Source organism: Tenebrio molitor, chromosome 5 (genome assembly GCF_963966145.1).
Source record: "Tenebrio molitor chromosome 5, icTenMoli1.1, whole genome shotgun sequence".
Taxonomy (NCBI): domain Eukaryota; kingdom Metazoa; phylum Arthropoda; class Insecta; order Coleoptera; family Tenebrionidae; genus Tenebrio; species Tenebrio molitor.
In genome coordinates, this window is record NC_091050.1 from 15,041,215 (window position 1) to 15,066,544 (window position 25,330).

A 25,330-nucleotide genomic window follows, 5' to 3' on the forward strand; every position below is an offset into this window, starting at 1 on the left:
AAGAATAAGGCTTATGAGATACTTTAGTATCCATGACATATCCACAAATATTGTTCATTTGGTTGAAGATTCGGATTCGGACTTGGAAAACAGCGACGATGACGAGGATGAGTAGCAAAATGCAAAATTCTTTCATTGTTACGTTCAACTGGCTTTTCGTATTTGTGTAGTGCAACTTTGCTTTTTTCTTCAAAATAATTAAAAACATTTAGTTTCACTATACTTTGAATTGGACAAGTTTTGACAGAACAAATGACGTGACTCATAACCTAACTTTTTAAAAGCCCAAATTCGCGGCAAAAAGATGTGTTCACAAGATAAAAGTTACTAAATTTAGTAACTCTAGTTCGTCATTACAAAAGTGAATTGATTATATTGGAAAAATTTGTGTAGCAAAATGTGAAGAGGAAAATGGACAAATTATCATAATACAGGGTATTGCTATGAAAACTTATGTTGTGTTCAATATCATCGTCAAGAAAATAAAACTTAAACATCCAAACCTAACCTCACAAATTTTGCCAGAGTGTACCTCTAAAAGCGGACGTGTTTGCAGTTTCTATTGAAAAATACAGATTTTTGATGTTTATTTAAAAACAGCATTGGATTTAAATAATATTAATTATTTATGCCTTGCTTCTTATTCTTCCAAGTCATCCATAATGATATTACTTAAAATCAGTAACGAGCATCATAGAAGTTTTCACTTCTGTCGTGCGGTCTTAAGCACACACTCTTTTTTTTATAACTTGGGACAATCAATTGCATTACCTTCGACCATATCAGACCGTATTTGTCCCCACGGTCCCCACCAAAGATCAAAACAAAACCACAGAATCAAAACTCTAAAACCCTCCTTGAACTGCTACCTACTGGGTGATTCAAAATGATTGTGGCCAAGTATGGCAACTATGTACGAAAATGTATGTGGCAACTGTGTTGGTAGGGTAGTTCATAGTCGCGCAATTTTGTAATTTTGTTAATTTCAATGTGTAATGGAATTGAAAAAATCAAATACACGCTTATGAAATGTCATACAAATGGAACTGGAACAGCTGGAACTTTTTTTTGTTAAATTTTTTTACAAAATAAATACAAATTCGACAGTTGGCAAAAATTTAAATTGTCAAGTTATTGTCGCTGTCAAAATGAATGAATTTCCAGAACGGAGTAGAGCACCAACAAGCAAGCGGACGAGCAGCACATTTTAAAAGCTTTCAACAAAATAAAAGAAATTACTCATGGAGATGATGGAAACGTAATGAAAACGTACAAAATTGTAGAAGCAGTGGCGGATATTTTTCCGGTAAATTCCAATCTAACGGCATATCAAAAAAACGTTGAAGAAGAATTGACCACCCAAGAGGAATAGTTAGTTGTTCATTGATTGTCTCGTCTATACCATTAGTTTTTCCTCACAACAATTTTCATTCTTCCATTCACTTTATTTTACTAATCGTTTGTTGTTGATTAAAATTGGAGAACCTCACAATCAACAACCAACACTGAAGGTGTTATTCTTTATCAAAGATTTGTATATTTTTTTTATACAATTTAATATTTGAAAGTTCGTAATTAGCACAGTGGCGGCCATTAATTTGGAAACACCAAGATTTTTCTATTGTAAATTGTTTGTCACTTTGACAATGTTATTGACATATCAATTTTCTGTTGAATGCGCTCAACGATGACATGGGTGACATGAGTTCATGACATAACACTTACACTATCAAATATTACCAACACTGCAGCAGGTAGTGCAGCAGGGTTTTCTATATTTTATAGCTCCATAACTGCACAATTACGAATTCACTTTTTCAAAAGCCGACCTTTTTGGTTATAATTCGCATGTCATATTTTTCAAAGGTAACTAGGTTTTCTTAGCAACCGTGATTTTTACGTGAAATTGAATGTGAATGGAGTTGACGTCTTCTGACACTCTTTGTGGAAAAGTGAATAAAAAGTGTTGAAAAATTTAAAAATTGCCTACCCTGAGGACAAAAAAAGGATGAAGGTCTTTTATAAGGTCTCATCTTTATCGAAAAAGATGAAATTGGTTTTGACCTGGCTTTAATTTGAAATTTTGTCACAAAAAAAAAGTTTGCGGTCACGAACAAATTTTGTAATCAACTCGTTTGTTAATGGGCGATTAATAATCTCAACTATTAAAGGCACTCACTCGCTACACTCGTTCGTGCTTTAAACAGTTTCGATTATTAATCGCCTTCATTAACAAACTAGTTTATTAAATAGCTATTAGATTCTAGACGTAAATTATTAATAACCTCATTTTAATATCTATCTACTATTGTCACCTTATTTTGACAAATTGCAATAATTAAGACACAAGGCACATTTTTTCGTATCGATCAATTACTGTAATTTAGAAAGCATAAAACCATTTTTGTTAAAATTCCTCGATCATTAACCGGAACGTTAATAACTATTAATGATAGTTTTTGAAATATCGTTAAATGATTAATGGCGTACCTAGGCCGCTAGTGAAGAGTATATAAAAAACGTTTATGATGATGACTGTTCATTACTATCAGTCATACTGAACGATTCAGCAACTGGTTCGCAAGTAAGAATGATGATGATGAGAATTGCCATTTTCATGCTTCTGATGATGAGTTTTGTGGCCTTGATTGTAGACGCATATAGTGAGTATCTTTTTGTATGTTGAACATAAATGCACGTTGATGAGGTGGCACATTAGTTTAATTTGTTGTGTAATGTCATATGAATGAACTCCGACATGGATCTCATGTGAAAAGTGAGCGCAACGCTAATGCAAAGGAATGATAATATAAATAGAGGAACTATTTATATTATCATTCAATGAAATTATCATTACTTGATAAATAGAAATATCCGTAATGATGAAATAGAATCCTGCCTCGATGCCTTGTCCCCTTTTTATAGCAATACAGATCGTTAAGATTCTAACGAAATTTTATGAATCTATAGAACTGCCGTACGATGAAGCAGGAAGAGTTCTACTTGATGGAAATTTGAAACCACATATGCTTGATGAATGAAGAACGTGTAATAATGTTACCTTGATTGAGATTCTAATAAAGATTCTAAATAAATGGAAATATTTAATTTACCTTTTCCCTGCACCAAAACAAAACAAAATAAAAGTTACTGTTGAAATCTAACATAGTAACTTTTTGGGGAAAAAATATCTTTCAGTGGCGTTTCTTAACGGAATATTGTAAACTTTGACTGCGATTTCATATTTCTTTGGGAATATACACAAAAAGTGTTGAAATTTCATTGGTCGCTTTTTCTGGACAACAAAGTAATTACGAGTGTGATAAGTATTTGAGGGACAAAATGGCGGATGCGCTGGGTATATTTATTTTCGTTATGAGACACATAACAACATAACAAGTATACACAACACAGAGGCAGCAAGACCGGTTTATTCACCTTCAAGTAAATTTATCTGGCCAGTACTTGCTATGATTTAGAATCTGCTATTGGTAGATCCATGGTAATTAATTACCGTTCAAATAAAGTTACTTGAAGGTGAATAAACCGGGTCTTAATATCACAACTACGAAACCTACAAGTTTCAACGTTTTCACAGAAACAGTTAATGAATCGCTCAGTGTGACTATGAGTCAGTATAAGTCTAGCGTTTTTTTTTTATAGTATATTAAACGAGCGTCTAGCTGCAGGGATAAACCCTCCAATGAAAATCTAGAACAAAATGCGCATGCGCGAGTACAAATTTTACCCGATAACTTCAATAAACAAAGTTTTAGTAACGTTTCTACAGGGTGAGTAATTATTATAAATAATAATAATTGTATTCGAAGCAGGCCATGCCCATGTTATGAACTTTTTGCCGCTTTCATGTGAACTGTCAATTTTTGTCGCTGTCAGTGTCATTTTTAGGTGAAAAGTACGGTGATGAGATTTTATTTATTTTTTTAAATTACCGATTGAATCCAAAAATATTGAGTTGTTTTTCACCTAATTTAACTCCTGAGTATGAACGGTGTGTACTCACTTAAATATTTACATCATTTTGATGTTTTTTATACATATGGAGCGGCAACCATAGATTTTATCCAGTTTTTGAGCCTACTTGGACTACAATCGTTTATAATAATAATAACCCTGTACCCTGTACGTATTGCCCTGCTGGTATTGTTACGTTTAGCCAGCAGAGCTAAGAATCATTAAACAGTACCGCACTATATTCACAGACGCAATAAATATCACAAACTCAACGGAAGAGGGAAAGCGGCCTACCACCAGCTACCGAAATGCATGCAGCCTGCACCCTATACCACTTTTCAATTCTTCATGCACTCTGTATCACTGTATCTGTACCACACTACTGCAAACACACCCTATCACAGTCAATTGGCGGCAAATTTTAAATGCTCCAACCATCCCACGTTTCTATTGGAGGGTTTATCCCTGCAGCTAGACGCTCGTGTATATTAAAGTATAAGTGGATATTATAGTTATTTAATAAACTAGTTTGTTAATGAAGGCGATTAATAATCGAAACTATTTAAAGCACGAACGAGTGTAGCGAGTGAGTGCCTTTAATAGTTGAGATTATTAATCGTCCATTAACAAACGAGTTGAATACAAAATTTTTTCGTTGACCGCAAACTTTTTTTTTGTGACAACATTTCAAATTAAAGCCAAATCAAAATCAATTTCATCTTTTTCTATAAAGATGATACCTTATAAAATACCTTCGTCCTTTTTTTGTCCTCAGGATAGGCCATTTTTAAATTTTTCAACACTTTCTATTCACTTTTCCACAAAGAGTGTCACAAGACGTCAACTCCATTCACATTCAATTTCATGTAAAAATCACGGTTGCTAAGAAAACCTAGTTATCTTTGAAAAATATGACATGCGAATTATAACCAAAAAAGTCGGCTTTTGAAAATGTGAATTCGTAATTGTGCAGTTATGGAGCTATAAAATATAGAAAACCCTGCTGCACTACCTGCTGCAGTGTTGATAAGTGCAAACAATGCATGTTCGAGGTTGTTCATACATCAAAATATCATCAAAACGTCAAAATCGCAAAAATCGTTGATTAATGAAAAATAGTGTATTAATGAGGTCCATTAATACACTATATTTTAGACAAAATAATTCATTAATATTGAAATTAACAAGCGGTCAACGGAAAAGGTCTTTAAAACACGCGAGATTTTTCGAGCACGACGGCGCAGCCGGAGTGTTCGAAATAGAGCAATATTTGTAATGATTGCAATATGCTTTGGCTGCCAAAGTACACCAATAATTATTATTTTACCGAAATTTCACAAAATGATGCTTCTAATAATATTAAAACTACCATTAATAGTTATTTGTATCACAAGGCCAGAAACTACACGTTTGCGAGCATGAGTACGGTTTACAATACGAGTCGATAGACGAGTATTGTAAGTACGAATGCTCGCAAAACAGTTTCTGGCCGAAAAATTTTTGTGTATTACACGGCTAGTAATATGTAATATTATTAATACACCCGGCGCATCCACCATTTTGTAGATTTCTGATTCTGGTTCCTGTTCCGGTTCTGGCGAAAGGAATACATTACAAAAAAGGAATAAATAGAATTGAAAGAAAATAGAAAGTGTTTATTTAATACCAAAATATGTTTTATTTTTGCTAAGTTCTGTGGAATACTAGAAATGGCCTAGGGTCGAATTGACCCATAAATGTTGTTTTTTTACATTCCTTATTCCTTATTATTCCTGATCCACTCACTGTATTAGGTAATTCCAAATCATTTATCTTCACAAAAAAATTAAATGCTTTCAGTAGTTACAACCAGGAAAGACTGCAAAAAGAAAGAGACTGTTTTTTGCTTCTGTCATGAAAGAAGTCGCACAAACTAAAATATTGCGACACATGAAATAACTTTATGTAATATTGAAAAATATTCTTGAGCGGATGATTAATTTCACCCTTTAATTCTAACAGTGTAATAAGCTTTACATCTACGGTACCGCTAGCAATTAAAAAATGCATTAAAACTGTTAATAGTTCTGGAATGATAAAAATGTTAATGGCGTATACGGTAACCATAAATACATATTACCAAAAATATACTGGGCCGTATGATTTCCCTTTCATTAAAGTTAAAGAACGTCGTTAAATTGTTTTGTCTCTGTCTAACATAGTGCTTGGCATATACTCTCATTTTGTCTAATAAATTATTTAGCTAATGAAAGGTGTTCGCGTTTTCTCGAAGGACCAGATTTGCGATATCGTTTGGCGCTTTTAAAATTGGTGAAGTAAAAAAGACTTATTGAATGATGTTTCTGGTTTTATTCTTCAGTTGCAAGTGCGATACAGAACTAACAAGGGTTTGCGTTAGGGGGGGTGGTAACCCCCACCAGTGGTAGGGTTAACGGCCTGAACAAAAGGTTTAACGGGCCATTATATTTTTTCCTAATGAAAAAAAAAATCTTAATTACCAATTTTATCAAATGTGACTGTTCCACTGATTGGGCATAAACTACAAATTGTTTCATAACGCAAATCCAAACAAAAGCTGCAACAAAATAACTGCGAGTTCCATCTGTAGCAAGAGGTCATTGACGCAAAACAAGATTCATGCGTCTAGAAGACAAACGTATTTGTTTATGAAGTACACACTCTCATTATCCTTATCACATTGAAGCTTCGGTCAAAATACAAATAACTGTCAGTGGCGTCTGATAGTCTCTGTTTAAAAAAATCAAGTATACCTGTCATAATTAGCGTAATGAACGGATGAATAGAGTTAAGACGTACAATTTGACTGTCACTCACTAGTCACAAGACGTCTCGCGACTAATTTCTCTTCGGTTTATTTTTTTACACTGATTCCGGTACGCCACTGCCTACTGCCTGCCTGCCCAAAGTTTATTTGCGGCGATCACTGATCATCCGATGAGGTGTCCCATCACCATACGCCTCCAAAACAATATTTTATCTTTCTCTGGCTCATTGTGTTTTGTAAACATTACATTGATCATGTTGTCGGAACGATTGTACCGTACCCCACTGACTCACGGCTGACGTCACGACAGTGGTGGGGTGGCATCTGTCAAGGGTCCAGCTGGGCGATAATTGTCAAAATCTTAGTGTTTTCAATAAGTTAGTATCATGCATAATTTATTTTTCTCCTACGCGAACAGTTGACGAGCGAACAATCACAATAACTTCCACCTAGTGTACGTAAACCTAAATCCGCTGTGAAGTCGCAAATATTTACCTTGGAGGATGACCGGATCTCATAACCTGAAAATCTTTTGTTTATTTGTCATTGTCGCAGCAGTCAGTGCTGGATTAAATCCGATTGTGTTGGTGCCAGGCGATGGGGGCTCGCAAGTTGAGGCGAGACTCAACAAGTCGACCGCCGTGCACTACATCTGCGAGAAGACCACGGCGGATTACTTCAACATTTGGCTCAACATGGAGCTGCTGGTGCCCCTGGTGATCGACTGCTGGATCGACAACATCAAGCTGATCTACGACAACCAGACGCGGACAACGCGCAACAGCGACGGCGTCGACATCCGCATTCCCGGATTCGGGGGCACCGAGACCGTCGAGTGGCTGGACCCCAGCCACGCGGTCACCGGCTCGTACTTCAACAGTATCGCGAAGACTCTTGTTAGTTTGGGCCACGAGCGGAACAAGACGATCAAGGGGGCTCCGTACGACTTCAGGAAGGCTCCAAGTAAGTCGCACAAGCAAGTTGCACAACTCCAACTCACTGCTTTGTTGCAGATGAGAATCAGCAATACTTCGTCGACTTGAAGGCGCTCATCGAACAAACGCACGCCGACAACGACGGCCAACCGGTCATCATAATCGCGCATTCGATGGGGGGCCCCATGACCCTCCACTTCCTCAACCAACAGAGTCAAGACTGGAAGGACAAGTACATCAAGTCGATGGTCACGCTGAGCGGGGCCTGGGGCGGCTCCGTCAAAGCGGTCAAAGTCTACGCCATAGGTATGGGCACCCCACGTGACGCAATCAAATTATCGTGATTTTCTAGGGGACGATTTGGGGTCCTACGTCTTGAGGGAGAGCGTCATGAGACAAGAACAAATCACTTCGCCCAGTCTGGCGTGGCTGCTTCCTTCCAAACTCTTCTGGAAACCGGACGAAGTGCTGGTCCAGACCGACAAAAAAAATTTCACTGTGGCCAATCTGAAGGATTTTTTCGAGGCGATCGACTACATGGACGGTTGGGAGATGAGAAAGGACACGGAGAATTACCAACTCGACTTCAAGGCTCCGGGAGTCGAGGTGCACTGTCTCTACGGTACCGCGATACCCACAGTGGAAAGGTAAATCGCCTGAAATCAGTACTGTCGGGTTTAATCGCCGTTTTAGGTTGTTTTACAAGGCGGGGACATGGTTGGACGGATATCCCACTCTGGTTAATGGCGACGGGGACGGTACGGTGAACAGGCGCTCGCTCGAAGGTTGTCTCCATTGGGAGTCCCTCCAGAAGCAGAAAGTCTACTCCAAGGAGCTCCCCCTAGTCGATCACATGCAAATACTGAAGGACACATCAGTTTTGAATTACATCTCGAATTTGATCAATGAAGTTTATTGATATTAAAATTTTGACTGTTAGAATTTTAGGTTAGAAGTTTTTACGAAATTGTAGCGTCGTTCCTTCCTTTGTTTTCTTCCATGACACTACTGTGTCGTTTGTCGACTCTATTTTGTGATATCTTCCAATAAAGCATCGAAACAAATCGAGTTTGAATAGTTGAGGACAACGAGGAACCCTTGCCCCACACCAAACACGTCCCGTGACAACTCAAATCTTTATTTACTCAAATTGTCAATAATTACATAAAGTACATCACGACCAACGAAATCGCCAAAACAAATTCGTTAGCAAGAAGTCCAACGTTCAGTGACCCATCGTTTGTAGCGCCATCTTTGTTTGGTTTGGGAGGAAACTCGACCGGACTGTGGTCGTCAATTTCACCTACATAAACCCCCAAAACATGAAAATGCATCATAGGAGTCACTACAGATCATGATGTAAGTCGCTTACCGTTCACTTGCATCACTAGAGCAAAAACAGCGATCGCGAGCGCAGCTTTTAACATTTTTATGTAATTCACTGTTTGTACTGGAACGACCCACTACAGTTTCTAGAGCCATAAAAATAAATAAAAGGCTCAATTATTTAATAGAACGATAACGCTTAAGTAGTTGGAGGTACATTTGCATTGTCATAATGGCGTTTTAAACGTAAATACGAGGAGTAATTAACTTAAAAAAAAAACACGTGTCGGTGGTGTTTTGTTTCCAAGTACCAATAAAAAGGGATGGCTTCGTGCGATGCGTACCGCAGACTGAACACTACACGTGCGTCGTTAAATTCCGCAATTCTGATGTGATCGCACCTTGACCTTGATAACGCTATCACGAAAACAATAACAAGACGAGTCGTATCGCTCCGTTTTATAATAAAAATTTTATTTGTAACTGTATACACCTTAAACGAATACAAAAAATTGCACTTAAATTACATCGAGTTGCGACATACAAAAATACTGGTTGCATTCTTAAACATGTTACAGAAGAGACAATGCAGCTGGAACACAAAACAATAAACAGTAAGCCTCGAGAGGCGGCGCTCGGACCCGCACGATATAAAAATAAACAACTGGAATTGGAAATCATTATCACACTGATATTTTTGGCATGCAGATTCTCCTTAAAATAAAGAAAAGAAAATCATGTTCTCTCGGTGCGTCGTACTCCTCCACCTCGTCGTAGATTTTTTCTGTACAATTCGACCGATAACAATCCCTAGAGACCTCTTATTTACAACAGTAGCGTATTTACATATCTCCATCCAATGACCTTGAACATGATCATTTCGTGGTTGAATAAACTTAAGTCTATACAGTTTGTGATAAGAACAATTTGAAAGAAAGCGACGATTATTTACTGCTCTTACCGTGGTCTGGCCCTAAGTGTGACGTAATAAAAATACCGTAGGAATAAATAAAGTAAACTAGAAGCTTGTATAAAATCTTTTATGGATCATGGTCTTTATCGGTCCCACGGTCATTAAATGTCATGTGTTAAAGATACTGCAAGAATCGATTGGTAATAAATGGTAGAGAGAGAGGATAGAAAAATGGCTTACCCGAAGAAGGTCTGTTTGGAGTTGGTCGTTTTGAGGTAATATGCGTAATATCCCAGCAAAATGGTGGCCGTGGCAAAGAGCAGTCCGTACCTGCTTCGATAATTGAACACGAGCCACGACGGCATCTTGTTACTGAACCTCACCCAGAGGGTGTTGTTCCTGTTGAGTCTTCGCCTCATTCTGATCTCTTCTTTCTTCCGCTGTTCAGCTCTTAAAACAAACCATCCATTTAATGAGCGTCAAGACAATCAATCGAACTCGCACAGAAAAGAAAGAAGCCTGGGCCAGAGACAGAGTCGAACACTACACACCAACTTTTAGCAACGGAAAAAGGCACAATTTTATTGACAACAATCTACATCTACATAGTTTTCATCTTATTACTACGGAACAGCAGAGACGTTATTAAGAACCAATAGAAGCGAATCGTGAACAAGCTCTTAAGCAGAGAGAATAGCTTCCTAAAAAAGCTGAAATATACGTACTCTTTCTTCACCCTCTTCTTCACCTCGCCCTCCAGCTTGTTGGGCGGATGGTTCTTGTAGTAGATGAGGGCGCGCTGCAGGATCGCCTCGAAATCTAGGTTGTCGGGGATCTGCGACAGCAAGCAGTGTATGCTGGCCATGTCGCAGCCCTCCTCGAAGACTTGCTCGCGGCGCTCCACCACCAGAGACGCCGCCACGTACAGAGGCATCAGAGGCGGCGTGGCTAGGAAGAAGTCGTACAGTCTCACTACGTCTTTGTACTGGTTGAGCGAGTGCCCGAACCAGGTCAGGTACCACGGCAAGGCGAACATGGTGCCGACCATCGCCCTGAAAAGGATCCCACCCTATTACCTGGACTTTTTGTTTTTAATTGGTTTGTAACACTGCAAACAACCCGATTTTGAGTTTCACATCTTTTTGGAATGTTGGCAAAACATTCAAAATTGACAGTAAAACTGAAGAATATGCAATCTTACGGAAGTTGGTTTATGATTTACTACAATTAAAATAATCTGTTGTTGTTATTTTCTAATATCTGTTACTCCACCATATGTCCTACTTTTAATTAAAGTGAATGGATTAAAAATACATTTCAGCTGTCAAATAATTACCGTAACCTATATAAAAACTAAAGGAACTAGATTTGCTTACTCACGCGGAAAGCGAACGATTAACGGAACCCGAAATGTTTTTCCCCTCTTTCGTATTTTAAATTTGGCGCGCTCTTGCGCACCCAGAGCCCCTAGAGCGCACCACACTTACTGCAACTTAATTGGGGCTGCGTGAAGTGGGCTCGATCTTCCAAATAATGTTTTGTGGCATACCTTTCCATGAACTCGTAGAGCTGGGGGTCGACCTTGCTCAGGAGCGGATAAATGTAGGTGAGCCTGTAGCTCGTCTTCTCCATGGTGGGCTCCATGCACTCCCTCAGGTGGTCAGTGCTGAGTCTCTCCATGATGCTGAAGCCCAACTGTTCGCCGACCACCAGCAAAAAAGTGATGGCGACGTCGTGATAGCCTTGGTAGTAGCGCAAATGCGGATACTTGATAATCACTTGCAGGATGAGAACGGTGAGTTGGTCCTGCAGGGCAAGACGCTGCTTGTAGGGAATGCCCGGGGGAAAGCGCTTCAGAGACCTGTTCACATCCAAGACCACTTGATCGTACTCGCTGTGCTTGGTCAGCTCCGCCAGGAGCGGAGTCTCGTCCAGACTGTTCGGGTCGATTTCCAGCAGCAACGGCCATATTCTGCGCCTCAAATCATCTGTCAAAACGAGACTTTCACCTCTTTGTCGCAAAACCGACGCGCTTTACCTCCGACTAGTCCGAACGGGTCGATCGCCAAGTCCTGCCACGTCTTCAGCGTTGAGTTGTTGTTGCTGAGGGCCTGCTCGATCAACTCGCGCTTCTTCCGCTCGGCCGCCGACTCCAGTTCTGCGAGGGCGCGCGTTTACACCCGGAAAACTCAAACTACAATAGTTACCTCTGTCGAACTTCAGTTCCGATCTGGTGTCTTCGTTTTCGTCGAACTCGGACGGCCGCTCGAACTCACCGGACGAACCGTTGTTCAACAGCGAGGAGGTCTCCTCGTCGAGACTGCTCGTCTCGTTCTCCTGCGCCTCCATTATGATCAGGATCACTGTTTATGTCTTGGGAATTACATCGACAAAGTGGAAAAAACCGAATTTTGATTATAACCTCACTAATCAACTGTCACACACTTTTGACAGCTGATAACTGTCAAATGCGGGTCAAGGAGTACTGGCTCAGAGGCGGCGCGATGGAAACGTCTCCAAGAAGTGGGGCTGCCGGACGAAGAGGGGCCACAGATAATGAAAAGAATGCCAAGTATGAAATTAATTCGCGAAAGGAAAAATTTTCGACTCATAAATAAATGAGTCGCTGATTAGGTAATTAAATTAAGAAACGATGACCCAGAGATTATAAAGAAAGTAAAATAGAATGGACCAAAACCGCACGTCAGATTAATTCGTAACTGTTTTTCTTAGAAAAAAATATTAGGACAGGAAATATTAGTTGATTGACGTCCATTCGTTTCCGCTCCTTGTGACATAAGTGTGGTAGAAAAAAAAAGAAAGTACCTGAACCAGAGATCCTGGACAGTCTGTAACCAGCTATTACACATGCTAATATAAATTATTCAAATCTCCATGATTTTGTCAGCCTGTCTAAGCACAAAGGGATGAAATGCATGTTTTACCATTTACCACAACAGGAGGATGCTGGTCCGTGAGGGTGTCTCTGTGGCAGCTTAGAAAAATGAAGGTTGTCTTGGGGATGATAATTGTTGTTGTAATAAACGTGGTGGTTGGCGTTTCTGGGCGATGGTAGTGTTGGAAGATGAGCGTCTTTCTGAAATTGTCATTCAAATCTGACGTTGAATATCACAGTGGCACCAATGTGACAATTCAAGCGGTCATCCCAAAATTCCACGTAAAAATGATCGATTCGTACGAGAAGTACAAGCAGATCGACGACATAATCGACGCACGAAAAAAGTTGGGTCAATACAACGTCTGCAAACAACCGACTCCCATCAATTATAGATATGCCTACTCCAGTGCGGCAACCACCAGCGACAAGTTCATCCGATTCGACGACGCCACGATGTTGGCCAACGAGGGGGACTTCTTGAACAGCTCCGACATCAAGTCCACCGACTCCGAGATAACGATAGTGCGGGTGCGGTGCGACGGGCTCGCGTACAAGCGGCGGCCCAGCAAGTGGGACATGCACGACATCGCCATCCCCGGCGACGGGTCGCACCTCGGCGAGAGCCCCTCCATGGTGAACCTGGCGACGCTGGTCCAGCAGAACGACGAGTACTTGGTGCCGCTGTCCTCCTGGGACCCCTACTGCAAGACCGACGACGCCGGCGAGAGCGCGTACGCCTGCCTCAATAAGATCGAGAAGGTCTCCGACGAGGACTGCAGCACGACCAGCCAGTTCTCCGAAGAGAACAGTCTCAGCAGCAAGAACTCGACCAACAGTCGCAGGCCCAGTTTGGCGGGTAGGATTTCAAAGTTTCTCAGGCGGCACTGCAAAAAGTCGAAAACACTGCCCGAGCCGTACCAACCTAACGCCAGCGAACGCACTTCCCCCAGAAGTTGAGGTTAGCTCGCAAATTCGATCGTGTTGTGTTGTTGATCACGAATCAGGTAATAAATGGTAATAAATAATTGGCGACGACTCTTCTCTTCATTCGGCCGTTCAGTTTGCAGCGAGTGAGTCAGAATGGATGAACGGAGAGTGTTTCGCGACCGATTGATGCATTCCGATGGCACCACCCCCTTTGAGACAATTTCACTCATTCTACCAACCTTCTTCTACACAACCATCACCACGATAGTCGTCTCGATCCTCCGGTCACGCACTCACAACCTCACCCTCCAGTTCTGCACCGAATTCGCAACCCTCGTCATCCCCATCATCCTAAACGTGACGATTTTGGCAGACTACACCCTCCAACTCTTGTCCACATCGTGCATCATATGTCTGAGCTTGCTCTTCTGGTTGCGCACTTGCAAAACTCCCCCTAACAGACCCCCAGAAGCCTTGACGCGCGACTACATCACAAACAGTCGCTCCACCATCCACATAATCTCTGTTGTGGCGATCCTCGCCGTGGATTTTCTCGTTTTTCCGCGCCGATTCGCCAAGACCGAGACCTTCGGCTACAGCCTGATGGACGTCGGGGTCGGTCTTTTCATGTTCTCCAACGGGATAGTCGACGGAGGGCGCACCACCTTGCGCAAAGCCTTCACGGGTTCTCTGCCCCTGATCGCGATATCGGTGCTGCGCTGGCTCACCACGACGCTCTTCAACTATCACGTGCCGGTCTCCGAGTACGGCGTGCACTGGAACTTCTTCGTCACGCTGGCGTTCTGCAGAATTCTCGTTTCGCTCTTTTTCACCGTCGTGGACGTCCGATTCGTCTGGATCAACGCCACTCTGTTGATGGTCTCCCACGAGACTCTCTTGCAGTCTGGACTGCAGAATTTCGTGTTGTCCGATGCCAAAAGGACGACGCTGTTCGAGGCCAACAAAGAGGGGATCGTCTCTGTTGCGGGGTACATCTGTCTGTACTTGTACTCCGCTTATTTCAGCCATCTGGTCGGCTTGAAGAGAGGCGGCGAAACCACCAAGAAAACGACTCTCAAGTTTGCCATCCTGTCGATTTTGACGCTGCTTTTATCTATGATTTGCCAAAAACAGTTCGGAATCTCGCGCAGGTTGGCCAACTCCGCCTACTGCTTCTGGATCTTGTTCATTGGGATTTTCATGACGGGACTCTACTACGTTACCGGAAAAATTCTAGAAGAAGTCTTCACAAAAAAATTACGCATCCAGATTCATCTCCCCTTCATTTTCCAAGCCATCAACTACAATGGTTTGGCGTTTTTCCTCGTCAGTAACTTATTAACTGGCCTAGTCAATATTTTCTGTGATACCTTGAAGGTCGACCCCTTACCTAGTTTAGTCATTATTTCTATTTATATGTTGGTCAATTGCGCGCTAGTTTGTTACTTCTACACGAAACAAATAAAATGGAAACTATAAATATTGCTTTTTTTATTTTGTCGTGTCGGTGTCACATTTTTGAGTATTTTCACGTTACGTTATCAAATAATTTATAAAAAATATAAAAATAAGTCCTTTTAGTCACAAACATTCGATAAAAAAAATTCACATTTAACATCACATTAGTCGCAGTTAGTAAAAATCGAGAAAAAATTACAATTCGTCGTGCTTCCTATCATTTATGAGATCATCGTCTATATCTTTTACTAATTCTTTGAATTGTGGATGGTTCTGGACGTGTTTTGCCGCAATCGCCACCAAACGCACAAATTCCTCCACGTCGAAGGAGTAATTTGCGAATTTGGCGTGCGCTCCTCCGTCGTGGGATCCCTAATTAACAAAATAAAAAAATTAGTCCTAATTAAGTGAAACTTAACCAAACGTAATGATTACACCAGCTTTATCTCTCACATAGATCAACATCGTAGCAAGTCGTAGACTAATTAGAATTAATTGTAACTAGCCGCGAACTAAGAACAATTAATTATAATCAATCGTAGGCTAATTAGAATTAATTGTGACTAGTTGTGGACCAACTAAAATTCGTAAACTAATTAAATTAATTGTGACTAGTCGCAGACTATGTAATTAGACTAATTAGAATTATTTATAACCAATCGCACATTAATTAGAATTAATTAGTCGTGTACTGATTAAAATTAATTATGACTAGTAGAATCTAGTGGTGGACTAACCACAATTAATTGTGATTAATCGGGGGCCAATTAGAATGAATTGTGGTTGGTTTTGGACTAATTGCAATTAATTTATTGACAAAATGGTACTCCATCGTGCAGCTGAGGACCCAAAAAACGTGAAAGTTTTACAAATCGTTTGTAATTAGTACTGGTCAGTACTAGTATTTTAATTTGGGCAATTAGTAATAATACTTACGTCCTCGACCGACGTCAGCTTATTTATTTTCTGCCAGGTGACATACTTGACGCCTCTCAACCTGGCCAGATCTAGATAGCAATTGGAGTCTTCGCAATTATACCTGAAATTAGTCCGAATTAGAAGCAATTAGCGCGTCCGGGGAGTGTTTACAGTTCAAAAACGGCCGCCCAGTCCGGTAAAAACATCAAATGAGTCAACCCCGCCCCGTGTATCCCAATAAAAACGTCCGAATTTCGAGTTAACTCGAGTTGCTCTTTGAAACCCATCTTCCTGTTGTAGACAACTTTTTGTACTTCGTAGTCGTCATTTTTGGCAATCGCTTCGATGAGTTCGTCTTCATTTAAAATTCGTCTGTATTTGGTATCTCTAGACAGTAGGGTAATTCTTATCTTCTTGTTGGTCCTATGGTAGAAAGGTATTCTGAGTCTGTGCAGAATGTGTTCGGAGAAAGCGTGAAACAGGCCGCTGTTTTCGCAGCCGTAGATGATGGGGGTGTTGTAGTAGAGGCCGAAAATCATGCGGGGCAGCAAGGGAAAAACGACGTTTTTGAAGCAGACCGTTTCGCCGCGAAAGGTTTTCAAGTCCCAGATGGGGTGGTCCGTGAAGGCGGCCCACGCGTCTTGGAACGCCGACCTATAAGTGTAAGTTTCCCAGACGAGGATGTGGACGTCAGTCGAGAAGGCGTCCCACTGAGTGGAGTTGAGGTGGAGGGACGCGTACAAGTTGAAGAAGTCGCAAAAATGGTGGTACATGTTGACTGCTAAAACAAACGATCGATCAGCCCTTTCGACTGAAGTGTGGTGCGTTCTCAGCGGACATACTAGCGTCTATTTTCATAATGAACGTGGGCTTTTCTATGATTACATCGCAATCGCCCTCGACAATAGGCCTACGGGTAAGTCTAGTAAAGTACCTCATTTCGGGTCCCCAACTCTGCAACGGACTTATATGATCGGCCTGCGCCTCTAGCTCTTTCTGTTTAAAATCGCAGTAGCCGCCGATTTGGCCCTTTTTCAACACGTCCATCTTGTACCGAATCGGCTCCTCGCGGTTCCTCAGGTCCGTGAAGTTGACCATGAGGTTCCTGCCGCGGCAGAATCGCAAATGCTCTGAACACTCCAGGCTGCTGTCGTCGGCGAACAGCGGCTCGCACAGCAGCTTCATCTCGCGCAATTGTTGCTTGACGAAACCGAAATCGGCTTGGGTGTAGAAGGTGTTGATCTGGTCGGACTTCGACTTGACCCAGCCTTTGTGGTCGCCGGGACAGCGGGGCGCCGAATAACGTTTCGACTCGTCGCAAGAGTACTCGTAGCCCCAACATTTGTCGGCGTGGAGGGCGGATGTGTAAGGGCACTCGGGGTCACTGGCACATTTCTCGGAAATCGAAGGGAAACTCGCAAAATAGAAGGGTAAATGCGCATCTGGCAGGTTAATACTGGAGAAGTTATTACAATACACAGAGTGGCTTAACAGCAAAAATATGAATAAAACACACATGTTGGCGGCGGCCGAGGGTGCAGATGACACAAATGAATTCATTTCGAATGAAATTGTACAAATTAAAGCCTCAGGGAATCATTAGTTGGGCAAATTAGGCCACGTCAAGTTTTGAGGTTAGGATTAGAAATTGAACACACACACAGACACTTCTTACGTCATTTCAAACATATATTTTCTGCCATAGAAGCAAAGGATAAAAGATTGTCAGATTAGATACCTGAGACTCTTGAAACTTTTGTACAAGAGTGAAAAATTTTGATTTAAACTTGTTAAATTAAAACGTAGGGATGGGAAAAAATGGAGATTCGAGTCTAAGTGCACCACCGAGACTTGAATATTACCTATTTCAATTTGTTTAAATTAAATTCATCATGGAAAAGAGACAATTCCCTCTACGGACAATTCCAAGGCCGTAAAAATTATTCGCATTTTTTGTCGCGAATCTTCGAAGAGGGCAAACATAATGAAGTTACCGAATGGGAATAAGTTTGAAGATTATAATTCAATGTAACAGATAAGTTGAATTCAAAAGTAGTGAGCGCTCCGTACACAGGCGTCAATTTGTGTAAGTATTGGGGGCCAAAAAAAGAGGCTTCAAAATCTCTAATACTACTCGACAACTATGAGTCAGAGACTCAATTATTTTACACATGAGTAATCAGGAGAACGAGAGGAATCGAATGGTGCAAGAATCATTGCCGTATCTTCAATAATAAGCGAGATCCTGTGGGAACCAAGCGAAGCTGATTTGGACTGGTCCAAAATTCGAAAATTTTCAGTAATTTAAAATGCCACTCAGACTAAATTACAAGTGGTCTACGTAATACCTAGAACTCAACGAAAGGATTCCATTGAAGCAAGAATCATCACCCTGGAGCCACTTTAACGAAAGTTATGTGCAAATAAGTTTTCTTTATTTTTTGCGATTTTCTCGAGAATGAAAATAGCAGGGCATCATTCTTTCCGCTCAAAAGAAGCGCCTTGGCTAGAGAAATCCAATAGTGCAAGATTGATCGCAATATGTCGCTTAATACGGGAGTTATGACCGTTTCAAATTTTTTCTTATGCGAAAAAAAGAAAGGGGGAAACGTGGTTTTTTCCGAACAACTTTTTGTCACGAATCCGCACCAAAACGGGGTTAACTCAATGCATTGGACGAGTTGAATTTAAAAATAGGTCAAGTTCCGCCTACAGACGCGGTTTTGTGTTCTGGGAGCTAAAAGAAAGAAACCTCCGAGTCAATTTTAAAGCTAAATTACTCGCCAACTACAGATCCTAGGGTCAATTAGTCTACAGAAAATTAATGAGGAGCACGAAGAGAATCCAACGATGCAAAAATCATAGCGTTATCTTCAATAATAAACGAGATGGTGTCTAACTCGGATAAGTCTAAAATTAGAAAATTTTCGATCACCTCCATCTTGAATCAGTGGTCTACGTGAGAGAATTCGACAAAAGGATTCCATTGAAGCCAGAATCATCGCTCTACGGCCCCTCTAAGAAAATTTGCGATTTTCTCGAAAACTAAGAAAACGAACGGTAATTTTTTTAGTTCAATGGAAGCGTCTCGAGGAGATGAATCGAACGGTGCAAGGTTCACCGTCATATATTACTTAATAAAGGAGTTTTTCACCTATAACATCTAATTGGCGTAGCGGCGCACCTAAGTAAATTGGTAAACCGCACAGCCACCTACGCCTACGATGTTAGAAATATTTATAATATCCCTGTTTTTCAAAAAAGGAACTGGGTGCAATATTCATTCCCATAAGTGACCTAATTAAGGAGCCGTAGAAAATTTGAACATTATATTACATTTTTTTTCTGACATTTGCTTTTATTTGTCTGTCTGTTTTATGGCATACAAAGCATATATCTAATATGTACTTTAATTAGATATATGATACAAAGTGGTCGATAAGCCCACCTCATCTGAATTCTTAGATGATTACGAAACATACCTACCTATCTCTCCGGTGCCTCAAACCCTTTGTCTAACTCAGAGCTCCAGAAATTCAAATCACACGTTTTTTTCGTCTTACCACATTTCCTCTTCTTGGATTAATAGCATTTCCAACCCCTGGTTCGTGCTGGCAAACATCCCAACGTCTTTTCAACACGCAAACTCTCTCTTCTCTCAACGTCCCCTCCGCGCCAGGTACAAAGAGTGACGTTTTTCGATTAAACATTTCGGTCTTGGTTCGAGGAAGTTCCACTGATTTTCGTCAGTATGGTCGACGATAAAGTAGAAATGAACAACGACACCGAAACGTTCACCGCCACAAACACAAACGATCCCAAAAACGTACAAGAACTAACGCAATACGTGAGTTTCATAACATAACCTCAAACGTCAACAGTATCAATTTTTGCGTGATTTCAGGTACAAGGACTGCTCCAAACCATCCAGGACAAGTTCCAGAACATGTCCGATCAAATTTTAACCAGAATAGATGAAATGGGCAATAGAATTGACGATCTAGAGAAAAATATCGGCGACTTAATGACACAAGCTGGTGTCGAAGGGGCTGAGAAATAGACCAACATCTCAACTCATCACGAATTTATTTCTAACTAGTTACTGTAAGTCGTAAATTAATTATCAAACAATGTGAAAGGAGCCTTTGTTAATAAATTAATTAATAAATAGTAATAAATAAACCAGTTGGGGTTATTTTCGAGGCTTCCTTGCTCTGACAGGTGAAGAATGTTCTTCTGTGTCACTTTGATTTTCCGAGACGTTGACGGTGTCGCTGACGCTGTCTTCAGTGTCGGAGATGCTTTGTTTCATCGAGTCCAAGGTCTCCTCGCTCTTGGACAGGTGTGGAGGGATCCCTCTGCGTTTTTTCGGGTTGCTGGAAAACAAAGCTCCCAACGACCCCAGCGAATTGCTAGCCCGGAATAAATTACCAGAACGGCCGCTTCTAGCTGAGTCGGGCCCGCGCAGAGATTTTTTAAAATCCTGAAATTCAATCGTCAAAATGAATCTCGGTGCTTTTGTCAAGTCAATTACCGCCTCCACTTTTCTGCTTATCTTTTGAAAGTCCTGCGTCAACAAGTTACAGTTAATAATGTTTATTTTGTAGCGAGCGGCTCACCTCCAAGTCGGCCTCTTCGTCGATCGAACTGATCCCCTTGTAGGCATTCGTGAGCACTTCCAAAGCCCTAGCGTGGTACCCCATCTCCACACTGACAAAATCGAGAAGAATCGACTTGATGTCGTGGAGTTTCTGCTTTTCAAACTCTGTACTCTTCTCGTCCAGATTCCGCAAAGTTTTCGAAAACTCTGCGCTCGCTTTCACTAGTTCCGTTTCCGCCTGAATCTGAAACCGCCGCCATTTTATCCCGTTCTTCCTTTATCCTTCGACACTCACGACTTGTTGCCGGTTTCTCGGATTTCGCTCCTTGATCCTGTCCAGCTGCCTCCTCCTCGCTATCTCTTTCTCTCTGGCGTTGTAGATCTGCTTGACCTCGTCCTTGGCGTGCTTGCAGATGTCTTCGTACCGTCCGAACTCTTTGATCACTTTGCTGTCCAAGTTCTGCACCCGGAGGTCTCCGTAAGAGCTCAGGAGGGAGATGCAGTCGGCGAAGTTCTCCAAAGCTAGACTCAGGGATTTGTTTATTGTTTCTGATTCGGCGTGGTCTAGGGAGATTTTGGCTATTTCATCCCCTTTGTCCCTCAGGCGCGCCGCTTTGCGGGAGTACTGTCCGAAGACGTGGCATAACTCTGCGATGGTGCGCTCCACGGACACGATGCGGTCCTGGACGAACTTCGCTTCTTGTTCGCTGAAAAAGGTCGCGTTGCCCCCGTGGTAAACATTTTTGCAAATAAAAAAAAGTAAAAAAAAAGTCTCCCCGGCGGGGAATCGAACCCCGGTCTCCCGCGTGACAGGCGGGGATACTGACCACTATACTACCGAGGACTTATATGCGTAGCAGCCTAATCTTAGTACTCGCGTTGAACCATTAAAATTTTGAATATACGTGACAAACATTATTTATTATAAATCCTGATAAAATTATGAAAATAAAATGCATCACGGAGAGCAAATACGGATGATGTGTTTCGTTGGACGATTAAGGAATTTATCTTGACGTGCAATAAATAAAACGCCGGCTAATAATATACTCGCGATAATTCCGATAAAAATACTTATTTTGGTGTTTGTACGACACATCTTGAATCCAAAATGGAGTTGTTGACTTCCGTTTATTGTCGCCATCTTTGTCTGCAGTGTGAGATGGTCGTGAATCCGTCTCTGTCGTCTTTTGCCCCGAATAAAAACAATTCGAGTAGCCAAAAAATTTATCAACCGTTATCAACTGCGCTTCGATCCACTTTAAGCAAATATTTTCGTAAAAATTCGAAATGAATGATAAATATTTACCAATTAGTTCTTGCCCGGAACGTGTTCAGCATTGTTTTTGTTATTGTTGTTAAGGGCAACGGGATCCAAACAGTCCTTGGTTACCAACGTGAGGAAAGAAAAATCGATAGAATCATGCAACACATTTTTATTATAAAAATACGGAATACAATAATTCAATTAATAATAATTCTTTATAAAAATACTTATGCACATCAAAATAAATTCATGAGAATTACAAATTATTGCTATTCGACGACAGCGAAAGAACTACCGGTACAAGCGAAAGCTGACTTGACTTTGCGGTTGGCCAGAACCTGCGTCGGTTTGACGACGTCGTTCTTGTCGGCGGTACCGCAGCTCCCGTGCTCGTTCCACCCCCAGACGAACAGTTTCCCCTCTTTGGTAACGGCTAGGTTGTGCTCGGAGCCGACGCTCAGCTGGCTGACGTCCTTCAGCCCCGCCACCTTCTCAGGCTTGTAGGTGACCTCCCTCTGGGCCCCCAGCTGGCCGTACGTGTTGCGCCCCCAGGTGAACACCTCGCCCGACTTGGTGAGGGCCGCCGTGTGCGTCCAACCCGCGTACACCGACGCCAAGTTCAAATCGTGGAATATCTCCATCGGCACGAAGCTGTTCGAGATGTTCGGGTCTATGCCCAGCTGGCCGAATTTGTTCTCGCCCCAACTGAACACCGTCCCGTCCTCCTTCAGCACGACGGTGTGGTGCTGTCCGCTCGCTATACTCACTATCTCTTCTAAGTCGGGAACTTTCGATATACTCAAGTAGTTGTTGTCGTCGAAGTTGTCCCCCAGGCCCAGCTGGCCCTTGCTCCCCGTCCCGGCGACTAGAAGACCCCCGTCTTTGGTCAGCATGGCCGAGTGACGCAGGCCGCAGCTCACCTACACACAACAGATTCAGAGCCCCCTCAGAACTTCACCTGACGAGGGAATTAAAACGTCAAATATGGACCCTCCAAAGTCAACAAAACAACCAAAAATACAGTTTACTGATGTGCCGAACGCACAAATACGGAACGGAGTTTACACGTCTGACGTCACTGCTCTTTTGTCTTACGTAATAGATTCTGATCTCTTCGTTTCGGTCAAACGACAGAGTTTAAGCATCGCAACCATATCTTAATCTCATGATTAGATTTAAAAAAAAAATCTTTCAAATGTTTTGTCTTTTTTTTACCCAAACATGTTCCATTCAACTGTGTTCCTTGGCCTAAATTTGGAGGAAAAGCGCCGCACAACTCAAGATATATACAAGGATGCTCAATTAAAAAATAAGAGTATTGTACCAGTCTCTAGGTGTCCCTTTATTTGGAGGATGGGGTGACCTTACCTGTCGGAAGCCAGTGGCCAGCTTCTGGGAGACCTGCAGCCTGGAGGGTATCCCCGTGCACGTAATGCTCTTGGAGAGCCCCAACTGCGTATACGAGTTGTTGCCCCAGACAAACTGCTTGCCGCAGTCAGAGACGGCCGCGCTGAAGTCCCACCCGCACGAAATTTGAACTATCCTGAAGCCCTTCAGTATTTCGATCTGGGTGAACTTGAGAGTGTCGTCGCTGGTGCCCAACTGGCCCTTCGAGTTCCATCCGCATCCATATACGTATCCGTTCTTGTCCAATATGAGAGTGTGGCCTCCGCCGCCGGCTATGGCGACGATGTTGTCCGCGAGCAAGTCGGAATCGGCCAGGTTCACCTCTTTGGGGGCGACCTCCTCGTCAGACTTGTGGCCCAGGCCCAGCTGGCCGTAGCTGTTTGCGCCCTGAAAGCCGCCCGGAGGTCAATTCCGGAACGGGCGGATCGTCGATCGGTACTCACCCAACTGTATAAAATCATCGCGACTGGAAACGATTAAGTCGAACGGCCGGTTTTGCGTCTCTGAATGTTGAATTATTCAAACACGCGTCCTGACTCTCGATAATTGAGGTTATGTGTGCCAATCTTAATAATAAAAAATACACTACACCGACTGCGCTCTAGTGTGATTTTCTTACACGTTGCCGAGCATACGGAGTTTGTTTTCTATCACAGTTACCACGCAACTGACGAAGACGGCGATATTCTTACGTTCCTAATGAGATCCGATAATGACGACTCTTTGCGACCTTTTTGTTGGTACTAGTACTGAATGCCCCCAAATGCGATTCATGGATTATTCACTTTTTACACAGAACGATGGATTTTCGTCGATGGTTAAAACCGCCGATTTCACACATTCGACTCGATTGAAAAAATGCTTACAATAATCGGTCATTGGCCAACATTGACTGACGCTGTTGCCAAATCTCACCCACGCCACCTTCGTTCCTCTGTTCCATTCACCGTTAGAGTAAAGACTAAAAACTCACACCAAACCGAACAACACAATTTTCCTCTTTATTAACAAACGAAAGACAATTCAAAGATAATTTCTCCACGCCATCTGTATAGTCCTGTGTCGCTTCACCTTCTTCTGCAACAACAACACTGCGTACATCAACGCCTCTGCAGTCGGGGGACACCCCGGAACATAAACGTCAACAGGAATGATTCTGTCGCAACCTCTACACAAACAATCAACCCCCAAATCTTTCCATCACCACATACTCACCTCACCACCGAATAAGAGTAGTGATAGTACCCACCCCCGTTGGCGCAACTCCCCATCGAAATCACCCACTTCGGTTCGGACATTTGATCGTAGACCTTCCTCAGACTGGCCGCCATCTTGTTGGTGACCGTTCCTGCAACAATGACCACTTCGGTCTGACGGGGCGAAGCCCTGAAAACCACTCCGTATCGGTCCATGTCGTAGCGAGGGGCTGCTATGTGCATCATTTCGACAGCACAACAAGCCAGACCGAAGGTCAAGGGCCACAAAGAGGTCTTCCGCCCCCAGTTCAAGAGGTCGTCCAGCCGGGCCAAAGTCCACTCGAGTTTGCCTTTAGGGCGGAAAGGGGAGTAAGGTCGGGGCTTCTGGTTCGCGTTCGTCGCAGTGGATTCATTTCTGTACAACACTCGCCCCAACGATCTAGACTTGACGAGTGAACGAAATCTCAACATTTTGACATTTCAGTCAAAAATTTGACATTTCAAGTGACTAGATTTTTATGTGGAATTTGAGTCAAAAATTTGACATTTCAAGTAACTAGATTTTTATGTCGAATTTTGGTTACAGACTAGGACAATTTGTAGAAAAAAATCAATTTTAGATTACTTCATAGATAAAGGAATTGGGACATTTGACAAACGAACTTATTTATCCTTTCACTGCGTCGTAGCTAAATCCGGCAACGCTTGTTTTGTTTACTGCGTC

The 25,330-nt window shown here is 42.1% G+C and overlaps 9 protein-coding genes, 1 long non-coding RNA gene and 1 other non-coding gene across 13 annotated transcripts; 5 read left to right on the forward strand and 6 right to left on the reverse strand.

The window, feature by feature from the left end:
- The first annotated feature begins 2,564 nt into the window (after window positions 1-2,564).
- LOC138130376 (uncharacterized) lies at window positions 2,565-3,095 on the forward strand. The gene is made up of 2 exons (XR_011159586.1): window positions 2,565-2,663; window positions 2,971-3,095. It is a non-coding gene; the product is annotated as an uncharacterized lncRNA (long non-coding RNA).
- Window positions 3,096-7,067: 3,972 nt separating this feature from the next.
- LOC138131941 (lysosomal phospholipase A and acyltransferase-like) lies at window positions 7,068-8,759 on the forward strand. Its single transcript, XM_069049224.1, has 4 exons — window positions 7,068-7,723; window positions 7,774-8,001; window positions 8,048-8,342; window positions 8,389-8,759. The coding sequence occupies exons 1-4, from the start codon at window positions 7,264-7,266 to the stop codon at window positions 8,612-8,614; spliced, it is 1,209 nt and encodes a 402-aa protein (XP_068905325.1). The 5' UTR covers window positions 7,068-7,263; the 3' UTR covers window positions 8,615-8,759.
- Window positions 8,760-9,474: 715 nt separating this feature from the next.
- LOC138131940 (TBC1 domain family member 20) lies at window positions 9,475-12,425 on the reverse strand. The gene is made up of 6 exons (XM_069049223.1): window positions 12,142-12,425; window positions 11,973-12,092; window positions 11,484-11,922; window positions 10,660-10,986; window positions 10,175-10,384; window positions 9,475-10,118 (listed from the first exon to the last, which is right to left on the reverse strand). The coding sequence occupies exons 1-6, from the start codon at window positions 12,281-12,283 to the stop codon at window positions 10,103-10,105; spliced, it is 1,254 nt and encodes a 417-aa protein (XP_068905324.1). The 5' UTR covers window positions 12,284-12,425; the 3' UTR covers window positions 9,475-10,102.
- Window positions 12,426-12,751: 326 nt separating this feature from the next.
- Window positions 12,752-14,031, forward strand: LOC138131946 (uncharacterized). Its single transcript, XM_069049229.1, has 2 exons — window positions 12,752-13,837; window positions 13,894-14,031. Exon 1 carries the CDS (start codon window positions 13,020-13,022, stop codon window positions 13,788-13,790), a length of 771 nt encoding a protein of 256 aa, XP_068905330.1. The 5' UTR covers window positions 12,752-13,019; the 3' UTR covers window positions 13,791-13,837; window positions 13,894-14,031.
- LOC138131939 (uncharacterized) lies at window positions 13,914-15,240 on the forward strand. Its single transcript, XM_069049222.1, has one exon. It carries the CDS (start codon window positions 13,914-13,916, stop codon window positions 15,237-15,239), a length of 1,326 nt encoding a protein of 441 aa, XP_068905323.1. The 3' UTR covers window position 15,240.
- Window positions 15,235-17,696, reverse strand: Eogt (EGF-domain O-GlcNAc transferase). Of its 2 annotated transcripts, none has more exons than XM_069049221.1 (4): window positions 16,979-17,696; window positions 16,308-16,914; window positions 16,155-16,257; window positions 15,235-15,590 (listed from the first exon to the last, which is right to left on the reverse strand). In XM_069049221.1, exons 1-4 carry the CDS (start codon window positions 17,694-17,696, stop codon window positions 15,414-15,416), a joined length of 1,605 nt encoding a protein of 534 aa, XP_068905322.1. In that variant the 3' UTR covers window positions 15,235-15,413. The 2 variants fall into 2 exon arrangements, with proteins under 2 accessions (XP_068905322.1, XP_068905320.1); XM_069049219.1 differs by having other exon boundaries at window positions 16,308-16,917.
- A 2,150-nt stretch (window positions 17,697-19,846) lies between these two features.
- On the forward strand, window positions 19,847-20,318 carry LOC138131949 (heat shock factor-binding protein 1). The gene is made up of 2 exons (XM_069049233.1): window positions 19,847-19,983; window positions 20,041-20,318. The coding sequence occupies exons 1-2, from the start codon at window positions 19,888-19,890 to the stop codon at window positions 20,194-20,196; spliced, it is 252 nt and encodes an 83-aa protein (XP_068905334.1). The 5' UTR covers window positions 19,847-19,887; the 3' UTR covers window positions 20,197-20,318.
- Window positions 20,206-22,110, reverse strand: Fam92 (CBY1 interacting BAR domain containing protein Fam92). The gene is made up of 5 exons (XM_069049226.1): window positions 22,046-22,110; window positions 21,032-21,443; window positions 20,756-20,980; window positions 20,671-20,703; window positions 20,206-20,619 (listed from the first exon to the last, which is right to left on the reverse strand). The coding sequence occupies exons 1-5, from the start codon at window positions 22,075-22,077 to the stop codon at window positions 20,329-20,331; spliced, it is 993 nt and encodes a 330-aa protein (XP_068905327.1). The 5' UTR covers window positions 22,078-22,110; the 3' UTR covers window positions 20,206-20,328.
- Window positions 21,509-21,580, reverse strand: TRNAD-GUC (transfer RNA aspartic acid (anticodon GUC)). The gene has a single exon. It is a non-coding gene; the product is annotated as a tRNA-Asp (tRNA).
- Window positions 22,111-22,157: 47 nt separating the features above from the next.
- LOC138131943 (secretion-regulating guanine nucleotide exchange factor-like) lies at window positions 22,158-24,280 on the reverse strand. Its single transcript, XM_069049225.1, has 3 exons — window positions 23,854-24,280; window positions 23,372-23,797; window positions 22,158-22,923 (listed from the first exon to the last, which is right to left on the reverse strand). The coding sequence occupies exons 1-3, from the start codon at window positions 23,869-23,871 to the stop codon at window positions 22,273-22,275; spliced, it is 1,095 nt and encodes a 364-aa protein (XP_068905326.1). The 5' UTR covers window positions 23,872-24,280; the 3' UTR covers window positions 22,158-22,272.
- Window positions 24,281-24,395: 115 nt separating this feature from the next.
- On the reverse strand, window positions 24,396-25,220 carry LOC138131947 (NADH-quinone oxidoreductase subunit B 2-like). 2 transcript variants are annotated; one of them, XM_069049231.1, is made up of 2 exons: window positions 24,626-25,220; window positions 24,396-24,487 (listed from the first exon to the last, which is right to left on the reverse strand). In XM_069049231.1, exons 1-2 carry the CDS (start codon window positions 25,075-25,077, stop codon window positions 24,478-24,480), a joined length of 462 nt encoding a protein of 153 aa, XP_068905332.1. In that variant the 5' UTR covers window positions 25,078-25,220; the 3' UTR covers window positions 24,396-24,477. The 2 variants fall into 2 exon arrangements, with proteins under 2 accessions (XP_068905332.1, XP_068905331.1); XM_069049230.1 differs by having other exon boundaries at window positions 24,396-24,578.
- Between the last annotated feature and the right edge of the window lie 110 nt (window positions 25,221-25,330).

Excerpts from the sequence above, each read along its gene's own strand:
- LOC138131941 (XM_069049224.1), top strand. The coding sequence starts at position 7,264 with ATGACCGGATCTCATAACCTGAAAATCTTTTGTTTATTTGTCATTGTC. Across the intron at positions 8,002-8,047 it reads GGTCAAAGTCTACGCCATAG|GGGACGATTTGGGGTCCTAC; the intron begins GTATGGGCACCC and ends GTGATTTTCTAG. Across the intron at positions 8,343-8,388 it reads GCGATACCCACAGTGGAAAG|GTTGTTTTACAAGGCGGGGA; the intron begins GTAAATCGCCTG and ends TCGCCGTTTTAG.
- LOC138131943 (XM_069049225.1), bottom strand. Across the intron at positions 22,924-23,371 it reads TGGCCACTGGCTTCCGACAG|GTGAGCTGCGGCCTGCGTCA; the intron begins GTAAGGTCACCC and ends TGTTGTGTGTAG.
- Eogt (XM_069049219.1), bottom strand. The coding sequence starts at position 17,696 with ATGAATTCATTTGTGTCATCTGCACCCTCGGCCGCCGCCAACATGTGT. Across the intron at positions 16,258-16,307 it reads TGGGCGGCCGTTTTTGAACT|GTATAATTGCGAAGACTCCA; the intron begins GTAAACACTCCC and ends GACTAATTTCAG. Across the intron at positions 15,591-16,154 it reads AGCTGACGTCGGTCGAGGAC|GGATCCCACGACGGAGGAGC; the intron begins GTAAGTATTATT and ends TTTGTTAATTAG.
- LOC138131946 (XM_069049229.1), top strand. The coding sequence starts at position 13,020 with ATGAGCGTCTTTCTGAAATTGTCATTCAAATCTGACGTTGAATATCAC.
- LOC138131940 (XM_069049223.1), bottom strand. The coding sequence starts at position 12,283 with ATGGAGGCGCAGGAGAACGAGACGAGCAGTCTCGACGAGGAGACCTCC. Across the intron at positions 10,987-11,483 it reads CTCTACGAGTTCATGGAAAG|GGCGATGGTCGGCACCATGT; the intron begins GTATGCCACAAA and ends GATCCTTTTCAG. Across the intron at positions 10,385-10,659 it reads AAGAAGAGGGTGAAGAAAGA|AGCTGAACAGCGGAAGAAAG; the intron begins GTACGTATATTT and ends GTTTGTTTTAAG.
- LOC138131947 (XM_069049230.1), bottom strand. The coding sequence starts at position 25,077 with ATGTTGAGATTTCGTTCACTCGTCAAGTCTAGATCGTTGGGGCGAGTG. Across the intron at positions 24,579-24,625 it reads TACTCTTATTCGGTGGTGAG|AGGTTGCGACAGAATCATTC; the intron begins GTGAGTATGTGG and ends TTGTTTGTGTAG.
- LOC138131939 (XM_069049222.1), top strand. The coding sequence starts at position 13,914 with ATGGATGAACGGAGAGTGTTTCGCGACCGATTGATGCATTCCGATGGC.
- Fam92 (XM_069049226.1), bottom strand. The coding sequence starts at position 22,077 with ATGCTGAACACGTTCCGGGCAAGAACTAATTG. Across the intron at positions 20,981-21,031 it reads CGAGAAACCGGCAACAAGTC|ATTCAGGCGGAAACGGAACT; the intron begins GTGAGTGTCGAA and ends CGGCGGTTTCAG. Across the intron at positions 20,620-20,670 it reads TAAGCAGAAAAGTGGAGGCG|GATTTTAAAAAATCTCTGCG; the intron begins GTAATTGACTTG and ends ATTGAATTTCAG.
- LOC138131949 (XM_069049233.1), top strand. The coding sequence starts at position 19,888 with ATGGTCGACGATAAAGTAGAAATGAACAACGACACCGAAACGTTCACC. Across the intron at positions 19,984-20,040 it reads TACAAGAACTAACGCAATAC|GTACAAGGACTGCTCCAAAC; the intron begins GTGAGTTTCATA and ends GCGTGATTTCAG.